Below are 13,887 nucleotides of genomic sequence, written 5' to 3'. Positions count from 1 at the left end.
TATGAGCCTGTAACTGAAGACATTATTATGTTTATTCTACATCCTTTATACAAAGGATCCATATGATAAATTCCTCATTTATTTTATCAATAGATTCAGTTAGAAGGACTAGTTTCTTCAAAATACTTCCATACTTACTTTTATTAAAAAAAACAAAACAAAAAATAAAACAAAAAGCTATAAGAACCATATCACCCAGTAAGCTTACCTTAGATGCAGGAAACTAAAAGCTGTATTTGTGTACAACAAAAAGCAACACGTTAGAAAGTAATGTATAAGAAACCTTTACTTTTCTGTATCTTGTTGCTGTTCAATTCTGTTTTGAAATTCCCTTGTCCTGTTCTTGTTTTATTTCTAAACTGCCTCAAATCATTTTAAAAAGTTAAGGAGAACAAGTACAATTAATAAAATGGGCATTCCTGATTAAGGATGTTTTATATTAATTCTCTCATTTTGCACCAATAATTGTATAATCAGAATTCAGTTTCCAAAATTTGGAGGCCATCTACTTTGAATATTAACTTTGAAATATGAAAAGGTTTTGACTACTACTCATAGTAAATTTCTGAGTTATTTGACCTAAATGTATCAAATTACAATTAAAGATACTCTAATATAAAAGTTATAAGAAATGAGTTTCTATATTTATTATGTATATGATGCCTTTCCTATAAGATGGGAACTAATTAAAGTTAGGAACTAAGATTTTTTTAATATGAAAAGTTGAGTCAAATTAAGTTAAATTGTGTTTTCATTTACAAAAGTTTGGAAATTTTAAAATTAACTCTTTTGACCAAATATATTAGTCTAGCAATTTTAAAACATTTTAAATACCACTAAGAGAAATCATAGTATTCTAAAGCCAGCTTATTTCAGATGATGTTTCAAAACAGAAGACTTTCATATTTTGAGGCAAACAAAGCAGAAAAGAAAACTGCATCAGCCAAGAAGATGTGAAAGACACAAGATTTTATAAATGTGTGGAGTCCAGAAAGGCTGAAAGGAGATTTGGAATAGCTAAAGGAAACCAAAAAGATTAAATATCAATAATACAAATCATAGGGTATATATGAGATGAGAGGCATATTTTTAAAATAAATATTCTCTATATAAAACAAAGCATGCTTCAAACAAATACAAAATATTTGGTACACAAAAATGTAGTAACTGACAAATTACCAATTTGTTAAACTTAGAAAAAGTACCAACTTATTTCATAACTCAAAAAAAAAACTTTACATTTTTGTTACTCAGGCTAATTTAGCTCCAAGTTATAAATCTTACAATTTTGGTTTAAAAATGTTACTCTGTGATTGTCTCAATTTATTTTGCTATGCCGTGACAAAAACAAAGTATCTTTCAAATGTTCTAAGTAGTTAAATGAAATACTGTTTCTAACATAGACTTATTCAAGGAACTTTTACATCAATAATAGGCCAACTTGTACATTAATTACCCTCTTAGTATAAACAGGAAATACTAATGACAATGCATCATGGGACTTAATACCTGCCAATTCACATGCAACACAATAATCAACCTGACTAGGCTAGTAATATTTCAAGAACACAGTTAGTCACTCTCTCCTATAACGGAATATGCTAACATTCTCATCAACTGAATGCCAATTTCATTATCCCATATTCTTTTCTAAACTCCTTGTCTCCAGGTTGGAATAGCCCTAAGGAGAAGAAGAAAAGAGCAATTACAAATATATAGGATATTTTTTAAAAGTCCTGATTAAATGTTAACTTTTAAAAAGTATATAGATTTGTTTTATCAACTTTTTATTATAAAATACAATATACATACATAAACTGCATAAAATATTACAATTTATATGCAGTTTATTAAATTATTATAGAGTGAACACCCATTCTAACTCCTTTTTACCTATGTGGGATATGTAGAAGTGGCCCAGAGCCTGTTGGTCCTATCTTTTTGGTGCGTTCTTCCCAACCTTTGGTAGGTTTGTAAAGTCTAGAGGGATCTCTACTAATGTTGTTTTCAACCTGTAATCAGAAGTAAAATGAGTGCCAGTTAATTTATATGAACTATTAAGTTTGTACTTGTAAGATCCTTAGTAACAGACAGCAGTTTTAAGGAAAATACTTGATATTCGCTAGACAGAAATAAAACCGTTTCAGTAAACTTATAATTGTGCTCATATAGCTAAAATAAAATTTGGACCATATCAATCTATTAATAAAGTGTTAATTTAGGTTTTTTTCTAGTTCAATTATTTTATTCTACTTCCACTATTGTATTTTTTTCTATTTCTATCGTGAAGGAAATGTAATGCAGCAAAGTATGATAGTGATATAGCCAGACAATAAATTTAAGATAAACACCAGTAAGTCCTTTGTTTTATCCATGAGAGTCACCAGTATCTTTATCACCAATGAAATTAAACAATGCTCATAGCTGCTATAGGTCTAAAATATAGGCTAATATAGGAAGAATGAAGAAAAGAATGAAGAGTAGGAAGAGAGAAGGAATTTAGGGTAAAAGAAAATGAGGTGCTTATAATGTGAAATGGTAGAATTCAAACAACAGCTGCTTAAGTTGTACCAAGTTATTTTTTGTAATATGTAAATAAGTAAGTGTGAAATAAAGGAGATGGATAAAAAGAAAATGGATTTTATGTTTGTATCCTTACAAATAAATGAATTAGGATAATAACAATGAAAATAAATTAATCTCAGTACTGAGTACCTTTTCTTTTAATTTTGCCAGTTTTCTTTGTTTTTCTGCCTTTTCATCTTCCTTTGATTGTCTATCTAGAATTTTCAGTTCAAGTTTATGTAAATCCTAAAAGACAAAAAAGATAACAACAAAAAAGATAACATTAAGAAATTAAAATTAGCTAGAATTTGTTTCAAAGTTTATTAAAGTAAACTTTATAATAAAGTTTAAAGTAAAATTAAATTACCTTAAGTAGCAATATTCCTTTAATATCAACTTTTTCCAAAAAAAGCTAAGAGCTTTATTTTCTGAATATAAATGTAATACATGCACATCCTTTCTGAATCACCTTCTTGTAGGTGTTTCTTGTTTTATTTTATGGCTCAGTCTAAAACTTCCTTTCTTTTAATGGGTGAGTTAGCCTATTTTCACTTATCAATACAGATATGTCTGGTTTTAGACCTCTCATATATTTTCTGTATAACAGGTTTTCTTTTTTTTCCTAAGCCTTTAATTATGTGACCTGCTTGCCTTTTTGGGGAGTGGATCTTTTGTTACTTAGGGAGATTTTTATATATGAACCAAAAGAAATCCCACTAGTAATGTGTTTTTTTCTATTATTTTTCTTTGTATTTCCCTTATTTTTTGCTTTATGAGTGTTGTTCCTATGTATTCTGATGCATATAACAATTCATAACACTTACCTCTCATTTGTACTCTTTTTCATTTTAAAGTACCCTTCCTTGTCTTTTTTAATACATTTGGACTGAATTCCACCCTGTCTGATAATAAGATTGCAACTTCTTTCTTTGATTAGGATTTTTCTTATATACATTTGTTTAAAATCACCTATAATCCTACCTCTCAGCAATAACCTTGATTCCTTTAAGTATATGTTGAGTATCTGTAATGTGCTAGACCCTAGGGTAAAGGATGAACAAAAAGGGCAAAACCTCTGCCTTCATGGAGCTTACATTATGGTAGGGAGATGGACAGTGAACTAGTAAGCAAATCACCTATGGGGAAAAGCCAGCCAGTTTGGCAGAGAAAACAAGACATTCATGGCCTGGCCTGTGGCTACCTTTCCAGCCTTGTCTCCTGCTGGTTCCCATCTCCCAGCTGATGCCCTAAAAATACTGAAGTGTTTACAGTTTCCTTCACAAACTACTCTGTTACACTCCTCCAAGCTGCCCATTCATGTTCATTCTACTAAGAAAGATCTCCCCTTTCCTTCCCCTTTCTTCTCTTCCAAGACTCAACTCAAGTATCACCTTCTGTCTCACACTCACAGTTATGGGAAGCTTTCCTCCTTGCACATCCACCTCCGAAAGTTCTCTGTCCACACCTCAATCACCACACTGTTTACCATATTATACTGAAGTCCTCTATTTGCACACCAGTCTTTCCCAGTAGACTATAATCTACAAGAAAGCAGGGAGTGTGGCCCACTTATTTTGGTGTACTAATGCTAGGTCCAGGCCAGATATATAAGAAGGATTCAGTTAATTTTTGCTGAACTGAACCTGGAAGTAATACCTTCATGTGTATCACTGAAAAATTATTTAGGAAATGTATTTACTCACTCTTTCTTGAAACCTGGAAATTTCATCAGCAGCGGTTTTTCTTTTTTCTGCCTTTTCTGTCTTTTCCCTAATCTCCTTTTCAAGTCTCAAAAATTCTTCCTGTTCTTTCTTCTGCTGGGTATAAGTTTCTAGCAGCAATTTTACTTTACATTGGCGCTGACGTTCTTTCTGCTGCTTTTTCTCCTTCTCTTCCTCTTCTTTTAACTGGGAAGCATATTTCATTGACATTTCTATACTTTTCTGTTTTTTCCAAGCTTCAACTGCCAATTTCTGCTTCTTTCTTTGTTCTTCTTTTTGCTTTTGATTATCTTCCTGTTTATTATGAAAAAGCATCGGTATGTTCTCCGCTTTTTCCTTTAACTTGAAAATTTCCTCCTTTTTTTGCTGCTTTTTGGTTTTCCAATTCTGAATAGACTAAATGGTTAAAACATAGCAAGAAAAAATATTTTTAATAGCCAAAAGCAATTTATTTTTTATTTTATTTTTTTATTTGGCCACACTGCGCAGCATGCGGGATCTTAGTTCCCCAACCAGTGATCGAACCTGGGCCCCGGCAGTGAAAGAGCTGAGTCCTAACCACTGGACTGCCAGAAAATTCCCACCAAAAACATTTTAAAATACAACCTCAAATCCATCTTTCTTTCTAGAATAGTGATGCAGGATGCTAGCTGCTTAGTTTTTAAAAGTGTTTTTTTAAACCAATGCAGGTTTTTTCTATTTCTGTTTGTAAAAAGTTTAATGTATCTTTTAAAACACTGAATAATGGCTATTCCATCAGCCTTTCTCTTCCTCTTTTAATCCCCAGGTACACAAGGACAACACCTCATGAAGTATCCTCCTCCCCTTTACCTCCTTCATTTGTGTTCAGGGGAAACATCCCTTTCCTCTGATCATTTCACTTCTGCTTCCAAATCCTCTTTCAGGCTTAGAATCCTTTCTGAGTGACCTATCTCTAGTCAAATATCAGAAGAGGAATTAAAAGTGAGGTAGTTGAGAGTATGTGCTCTGAAGCCAGGTATTTGGGACCAAATCCTGGTTTTGCCATTTACTAGGTGTAACCTGGGACGAGTCACTAAATGCCTCTGTCCTCATTTTGCTCATCTGTAAGTGGTAGGCAGCACTTCTCAAACAGGGTTGTTGTGAAGTTTAAATGAGTAAATGCCTGGCACATAGTGCTTCATAAGTGTTAAAAAAAAAAAAAAAAAAAGTAAAATAGCTTCAGATCTTTATATATGGGTATGTAAAGATTATTTAAAATTCTAGCAGCCTTCTCTATGCCATAAAGGAAACATCCACTGAATTACTTTCCCCTCAAGTTGGGAAATCATTTCCTCATCTTTCCTTATGGTATATCATTCATTTTCATTAAATAAATCCTTATGCTATGTGTACTATATGCAAGACAATGTGACAGGAACCATAGATGATTAAAACAATACAAAATGCCATCTAGTATAGTGCTACTCAAAGTACTGGTCCACTACAATATCAGGAATTGATGCCAGAATGTAAATCAGTGTACTGCTCCCTCAATGAGAAAGTTTTCTGTGAAAAAACAGCCACCTGAACTAAACAGTGTGCTTACTGGGTAGCTGATTCTCATGCAATCATGATAACTTATTGAAGACCAGAATAGTTTGCAAACTAACATCCAGTCCATGCACCAAGTTTGAGCAGCATTGCTTGAGGTGAGATATGTACATAAATACTAGAACACAGAATGTGCCATCACACATCACACAAGACGTATAAACAAGTACTAGTGAAATTCTGAGCGGACTATTTATGTTTGAGTGAGCAGAAAGGAAGCAGCATCTGATCTGGGCAGATTTGGGTAGGTTGATAGTGGAAGGGGGAAGAAAGAAGGAGGTTCCAAAAAGTGAGAACAAGATAAGCAAGGGTAGTTGGGCCAGAAAGTTCATGGAATGTCTGAAAATAAGTATGTTCATTTAGGCAAAACACAGGATATATTAAAGGAAGTGGGAGATAAAAATGGTAAATTTCCTACTTAACATTTTAAACTCAACAGATTTGAAACTGCATTCCTGATGCTGTACCCCCAAACTTCCCTCTTCTCTTCCACCATGTCCTACTTCAGTAAATGACACCTCCACTTTCACAGCCCCTCTTACCTCACCCCTACATCCAATCAATCATCAGATATCAGGAAACAGAGTGACTGGGAATAAGAAGAGAAAGCCGGAATCCAGGTGGTTTACCTTCATTACAAGAAGCAGTATGTCTGTTCCTTTTCCCTAGAGAGGTGGTTCTCAAACTTTAGCTTGTTAACAGAATAACCTAGAGTACTTGTTTAAACACAGATTTTGGGGCCCCGCCCCCAGAGTTGAAATTAGGTCTGGGGTTGGGGCCTGCTAAATTCTAACAAGTTCCCAGGTGATGCTGACTTTGCTGGTCCACACACCACTTTGCTGGCCTGTGGACCTCAAGTTTTCAGTATCGTGGAGAAAAAAATCCCAAATAATTCTTAACTGCTTGTTATTTTGAGTTTTTAAAAATGACTTATGTTTCCAAATTTTTCTTAAAGTTTCAAGTCTCAACCTTACGAACATTCAAATTATTTTGGACAGAAACAACTGCAACAACAAATGCCAGCTATTTCTTCTAAAGCTTTAGACTACACGTGCAATCAAATATTTCTTTAATGCTCCTTAGGTATGTTGTTTGTTGAACTGCCATACCTTTCTTGTTAAACCAATCGAGTTAAAGTTTATCTAGCTGAAGTCTACAAAAAAGTGACTCAGACTTAGACTATCTAAACCCATGGTTCTTGACCAGGGGCAATTTTTACCCTCCAGGGGACATCTGGTAATATCTGGAAATATTTTTGATAATCACAATTCAGGGGATGCTACCAGCATCTAATGGGTGGAGGTCAAGGATGCTGCTAACCATCCTACAATGCACAGGAGAGCCCCCAGAGCAAAGAATTATCCAGCCCAAATGGTCAACAATGCCAATGTTGAGAAATCCTGATCTAAACCAGAGCCAGAATAATATTTCTGTGAAAATGGAACTTTTTAGGTATTTGCTGCAATTAAGAGTTACCCTTTTACTCTGGAGTTGCCAAAATTTTGAGTCTTTTAAAATAAATAATGAGGCTGAAGTGCCAAAACTAAAAGAAACTTTTGAGTCAAAGAGTTTTCTTTCTACTGCCTCTTTATTTTCTGTTGAAAATAATGTGGCCTTTGCTGGTAAGATGACTTTTATCAAAAGCCCGGGTAAATCTGCATTTCCCACACTTCTAGTGGACACAGAGGGTGTTGCCCACTGTCAGACTTTTTTTGACCCACTGTATTATTTACTGGAGTAGATATGCTGGATGTTGAGGATGTCCAACTATAGTTCCACTAAAACGACTTCACTTCTCAATGCCTCAGTTTCACCCTCTATAAGATGGGGGGAAAACTGTAACATACCTCATGGGGTTGTTGTAAAGTTAATAATACATATTAAAGAGTTTAGCACAGTCCTAGAACACAAAAATATACAACAAATAATAGCTATTATAATTGTTATTACCTCTTTTTTCCTTTCTTCTAGGGCCAGAAATTTTTGATACCATTTCTCATGCTGTTGAACTTCATCCTGTGTTCTTCCAGGAAGGTGTTCAAGAACTTCTCCCATAAATGCTGGCTTCCCTTTATGCTTGTTTCTCACCTTTACAAAGTTCTGGTGATCATAATCATCCCAGCCCCCTTGTCGCCCTCCTGCTTGCTGAAGGAATTTTTCAAACTCTACCACTTCTTCTGGAAGAGTACTTGGTGTTACTTTGTCTACAGGAACTTTGCTCAACATTGCTCTGAAAGCTTTCTCTGTTTCTGAATTATCCAAAGCCCATGTGTCAATTTTTCTTGATATGGCACACAACTCATTATTCGTTGTTTTCTCTTCTTTAATAAGCTCTTCATAGCTAAAATTTTAAAAATAAAGTTTGAAAAATAAGATACAAACCAATCCATATTAACCCTTCATTTTTCTTCAAATTTTATTATTCCCAACTCTTTTGATGTCATCTTCTCCACTTTACATTATTAACATTTATAAATCTAAGCCTTAAAAGAGTTTCCTCAGAGAAAAAACAATCTTTCAAATTCTTATTTGAGATTTTAGTGTCCAAATATAAATGAACATTCACTTCAAACATGAAAAGCAGTCTAAAACCTAAAGCAAAAGAAAAGAGGTTTTATATTGCCTTTGTGTAAGACTAGTATTAAATACATAACAATAAAATAGTTTACATACAACAACCTAGTAAAGAGTTATTGAAAAAAGGTAAATAATTGTATATTAAAATGTATTTAAAACATACATCAACCTCTGCTCTTCCTTAAAAGTGTTAATTGCATTTTCAATTTCTTCCATCATTTCTCTGAGCTTTTCAACAACTGTAAAAAAAAAAGGAAAAATTATGTTATGTCATATTTTATTATGACTAAGATTTAAAAATTAGGAAGAAAATTAGAATGTTCCCTTAATTTAAAAACATTTCTTAGCCTAAAGGATAAGAAAAAAATGTGCTTTTAAAAAGTGAATTTTTATGATTGCAGTTTTTTGATAACAGATTTTTTCCTATGCACATATCTTAAATATTATTTTTTCCAAAAAAATATTTTATACCACATATATTTTTTTGTGACATGCACTTTTTTTTTTTTTTAATTAATTAATTAATTTATTTATTTTTGGCTGTGTTGGGTCTTCGTTTCTGTGCGAGGGCTTTCTCTAGTTGTGGCAAGTGGGGGCCACTCCTCATCGCAGTGCACGGGCCCCTCACTATCGCGGCCTCTCTTGTTGTGGAGCACAGGCTCCAGACGTGCAGGCTCAGTAATTGTGGCTCACGGGGCTAGTTGCTCCGCGGCATGTGGGATCTTCCCAGACCAGGGCTCGAACCCGTGTCCCCTGCATTGGCAGGCAGATTCTCAACCACTGCGCCACCAGGGAAGCCCGACATGCACTTTTTCTTTAACAAAATGTTGTAGTTAATTTTCCATATCAATATACATATGGCTACTTCATTCTTTTTATGGCTACATGGTATTTCATTGTCTAATGCTACCCTAGTTCATTTAATTAATTCTCCAACTGATGAACCTTTAAATAGATGCAATGCTGTAGTAACTATCTTTGCATACATATTTTTGCATGCTCAAATAAATATTTTTATTTTATTTTTAATTTTTATTTTATATCAGAGTATAGTTGATTAACAATGTTGTGCTAGTTTCAGGTGTACAGCAAGGTGATTCAGTTATACACACACATGTATCTATTCTTTCTCAAATTTTTTTCCCATTTAGGTTATTACAGAATATCGAGCAGAGTTCCCTGTGCTATACAGTAGGTCCTTGTTGGTTATCTATTTTAAACATAGCAGTGTGTACATGTCAATCCCAAACTCTCAGTCTATCCCTGCTCCCTCAAATAAATACTTTTAGAGGATAATTGATAACCTTAAATGCTAAATCAAAAAAGTATGCCCACTTTACAGTATGCTAAATACTGTCACACTGTCCTTCAAAGAGGCTCTATCTCTTTACAGTTCTTGAGAGTGCTCCTTCCCACGTAATTCTAGCCAGTTCCAAACTAACCAAAAATTTATTGTCATTGATTTAATTGATATTTTTATAATAATTAATAAGCCTGAGCACTTTTTCACATGTGTTTTGTGTTTCTTTTGCTATAATATGCAACTTAGAATCTTTGCCCATTTTTCTGTTGCTCTAATTTGTAGGTACTCTTTACACATTATGGATATTAGCTTTTTAAGTTACATATATACTGCTAATATTTTCCTAATTTTTTCTTTTTCTTTTTTTTTTTTTTTTTTGCAGTACGCGGGCCTCTCACCATTGCGGCCTCTCTCGTTGAGGAGCACAGGCTCCAGACGCGCAGGCTCAACGGCCATGGCTCACGGGCCCAGCTGCTCCGCGGCATGTGGGATCTTCCCGGACCAGGGCACGAACCTGTGTCCCCTGCATTGGCAGATGGACTCTCAACCACTGTGCCACCAGGGAAGCCCTATTTTCCTAATTTGTATTTCAACTTTGCTTATGGTTTTGAGGTATTTTTTAATAGTCAATTATGTCCACTTTTTTCTTTATGGTTTCTGATCTTTGTCATTCTTATAAATTATAATACAATTATAAAAATATTAACCCATGTTCCTTTCTAATATTTTAATGGTTTCATGTATTAATTTAATAAATAATAATTATATTTACTATTTTTTATTGCTTACTATGTTATAGGCAGTGCATAAATGCTTTATGTGCATTGTCTCACTTCATTCCTGTACCAACTCTATGAGTTAGGTTGTATGATTATCTCCATTTTAGAGCTAAGTAAATGAAAGCTCAAAGAGATCAGGTAACTTACCTAAAATCACTTAACTGATAGTTCAAGGATTTGACCCAACATGTGTCTGATTCTTAAGTCCATACATCTTGAGCACTTTACTGTATTGCTTTGATCTCTCAGGAATCAATGTTGGCTTAAGCAAGGAGGTAAGGATACAATTTTGTTTTTCATAAATGACTAGAATTTGCCAATACTACTTAGCCATTCCCTTAGGTATTTGAAATGCCTCTGAAAGGCAATAATTTCAAAAAGCAAATGATGGGAAAACACTAGGCTAAGAATCAAGAAATCAGTCTTTTTTTCCTCTTCATCAGCTGAATCTGAATCTTTGCATACCACAGATTCTTCATCCTGTATGTGACACTATTATCTGTTCTGTCTACTTCATAATTTGTAAGGGTTTGATAGCATTTTAAAGATAAAAAAATACATAAACACCAGATATTACAGTTTTCTGATGTATCCTTATTAATCCATAACCAAAAAGTAGGGCTTAGCTCCTCCATTAATGCCAAATAGAAAAATTCTTACTAGAAAAGTATAAACTTTTCTAATGAAAAGAAAAAACTAATACATAAGAAAAATATAAAATCTAAATTTACTTACAATCAGGTGTAGGCTTCACATCTTTTAACTGATGCTGAAGTTTCTTTACATTGTTGTGTATTTTGGCCAATTGTTGCTGGATTTTTACTCCTGTAAGGGAGAAGTATGTACTTTAAAATAACTCTATGACAAATGTGGTTCAGGATTCTTCACACAAGACTGATCACCACCACTTAATAAATGATAGTGAAGAGCAATTAAATAATGAACAAAAGATGGTTATTTATAAGTGTCAAAACAGCCTGAACAAACTCTTGCTCTAACTAAACCATCTCTCGATTTCCTCTAATGTTTTAAAGCACAATAGGCTAAATCTTACTATAACCTGTGCCAAGGAAATGTCCTTGGAAATATTTTTTTAAACTCTAGAGACTGAGTTATTGGACACTCAAATACATGGATCAGTAGCATAGGTTTAGTCATGTTTTGTTCTTTAACAGTTTTTTTCTTTCTCTTTTAATTTGTTATAATTTATGGACATAGATTTTGACCTCAACTATTGTTGGAATATTAAAACTGTGTAACCAATATTAATTCTATGAATACTGACAAACTTCCTAGTGAGAATTAACTTCATCTAACCACATCCTCTAAGATACCCCCTGGTGTCACAGTCATGGCCTTGAGGAGATGTCTCAGGTGCCATTTACTGGTATGTATGCTACAGGTTGCCAAGCTCAGCCAAACGACCAGTCTGAAGTAAAGTATTAGGCCCACAATAAAAGCCTGAAGAACAGAAGAGGGTCTCAAAGCCATTTTCAGATGTTCCGTATCAGCAGCAGGAAGACTGGATTCTTCTCTCATATTTTCTTTCTGAAGTTGTAATCTTACTTTAATATTTACTTAAATTATTAGGCTAAAGTCAAATATTCACATTCATATACATATTCATATAATAGTAATATTTTATCATCTTTGGGTATTTTACTTATGCACCCCCCTTATTTTTTTGCAACTTTTCCACAAATGAACATGAGGCACCAAAAGGCACTGTTCAGAAGTCCTTAAAAGCAATTATTTTTTTAAAAGTTTACATTTAGGCCTGAAGCCAGTGCTAATATTCAGAACAAACCTCAAATATGTGTATGTGACTTTGGCTTGTTCTATTTTTTATTAAAATTCAAGCGTTCCATAAAAGTAGAAACTTTATCCAATGTATTTTACAGAGTCTTACTGTTGAAACTTTAGGTCAAGAAACTTCCCTAGTAAAGTAATCACGAAAGTGTTTTTTGTTGTTTTATTTTTGCCATAGTTTGATCAGCTACAGTGATACCGCTATAGGGCAAATGATCTTTTTTATTTTTTTAACTAATTAATTAATTTTTTTGACTGCGTTGGGTCTTCTTTGCTGTGCACATGTTTCGGTAGTTGTGGCTTGCGGGCTCTAGAGCACAGGCTCAGTAGTTGTGGCACACGGGCTCAGTTGCTCCACGGCATGCGGGATCTTCCCAGACCAGGGCTCAAACCTGTGTCCCCTGCATTGGCAGGCGGATTCTTAACCACTGTGCCACCAGGAAAGTCCAGGCAAATGATCTTTTATTAATTCATTTGGAACTGACATTCTGCACTGTAGGCAAACCATTCAAGTACAATATTACATAAATTCAGGCTAAAATTGTGGCATGATATTTGATGTAAGGAATATGTATTTAGTACTCCTGAGCTGTAATATGTGAAGGGGAAATTTCTATATCCTTAAACTAACACAGTGCATTCCTTTTTCTCCTAGATAAGATAAACACAAAGTGTGAATAAAGAGAGGCAAAATTGTAGAAGAGAAATAAAATGATAAAAATAAAGTTGCCTTAAAAGGGGGAAAATCAAATAATTTAAAATGCACAGAATGGAGACACTCTACTTAATGGCAGGACTGAGAGACAGAAAGATCAGCCTTGCTGTTGTCTGTAAAAGAACTGAGGGACATTAAGAAATATTAAACAAGGGATGTTTAGATTCCTTTATGAATCAAAGAGGAGAACCGGAAATTTGGTCTTATCATTCCAGTACAAGAGGGAGAATGATTCTTGCCACTATCTCACAAAAGATGACTTTTTAAAATAGCACAATCTTACATTCTGAAAGGAAAAATTTATTAAAATATTCTTTTAATTGACTATAAGGGAGTCCCATGAGCAGTATAATCTCTATATAATAAGTCTTAATATTTTATAAAGCTTAGTGGGTTGATAATCATTATTTTTCTTTTAATCAAAGCTGTTTTTATTATTATAACATAAGGACTTTGCAGCATATAAAATCTACAAGGAAACAAAGTATTCTTATAGAATTCTTTTTTAAGGCCAACATTTAGTACACTGTTAACAATGATTAATATTCATAACAAACAACAGAACATATTCACTGTACAACCTCTAAGGCACTTTCTTATATATTATTTCATCAGATGCACAGACAGCTCTACTATGGTAGAAATGGTAGGTTTTATATCACAGACAAATAAACTCCAGTTTAAGCAATTATGTGACTTGACCACTTCATACCACTAAGTACAGGTTCTGAATCTGTTGATGCTTACTTAGTCCGGGGCTCAGTCAGTAAGATCGTGGTGATGAGCTAAGATCAGATAGCCCAGGAATCAATTTCCCTTTACTTTAAAAAAATTTAATAGCATTAA

At 33.9% G+C, this 13,887-nt stretch overlaps 1 protein-coding gene across 1 annotated transcript in view; it reads right to left on the bottom strand.

Annotated features, from left to right (window-relative positions):
* Window positions 1-1,189: 1,189 nt before the first annotated feature.
* CCDC112 (coiled-coil domain containing 112) overlaps window positions 1,190-13,887 on the bottom strand; it is a gene marked incomplete at its 5' end in the record, with an annotated part of 84,457 nt that continues 71,759 nt past the window's right edge. Inside the window, 7 exons of the mRNA XM_079701587.1 lie at window positions 1,190-1,681; window positions 1,894-2,012; window positions 2,716-2,811; window positions 4,269-4,682; window positions 7,809-8,199; window positions 8,599-8,674; window positions 11,253-11,342. Coding sequence (XP_079557713.1) covers window positions 1,651-1,681; window positions 1,894-2,012; window positions 2,716-2,811; window positions 4,269-4,682; window positions 7,809-8,199; window positions 8,599-8,674; window positions 11,253-11,342 — 1,217 coding nt within the window. The 3' untranslated portion in view covers window positions 1,190-1,650. The remainder of the gene's footprint in view (window positions 1,682-1,893; window positions 2,013-2,715; window positions 2,812-4,268; window positions 4,683-7,808; window positions 8,200-8,598; window positions 8,675-11,252; window positions 11,343-13,887) is intronic.

The sequence above is a fragment of the Hyperoodon ampullatus genome (assembly GCF_949752795.1).
Source record: "Hyperoodon ampullatus genome assembly, chromosome: 4".
Taxonomy (NCBI): domain Eukaryota; kingdom Metazoa; phylum Chordata; class Mammalia; order Artiodactyla; family Ziphiidae; genus Hyperoodon; species Hyperoodon ampullatus.
This window is presented reverse-complemented; position numbering and strand designations above follow the sequence as displayed.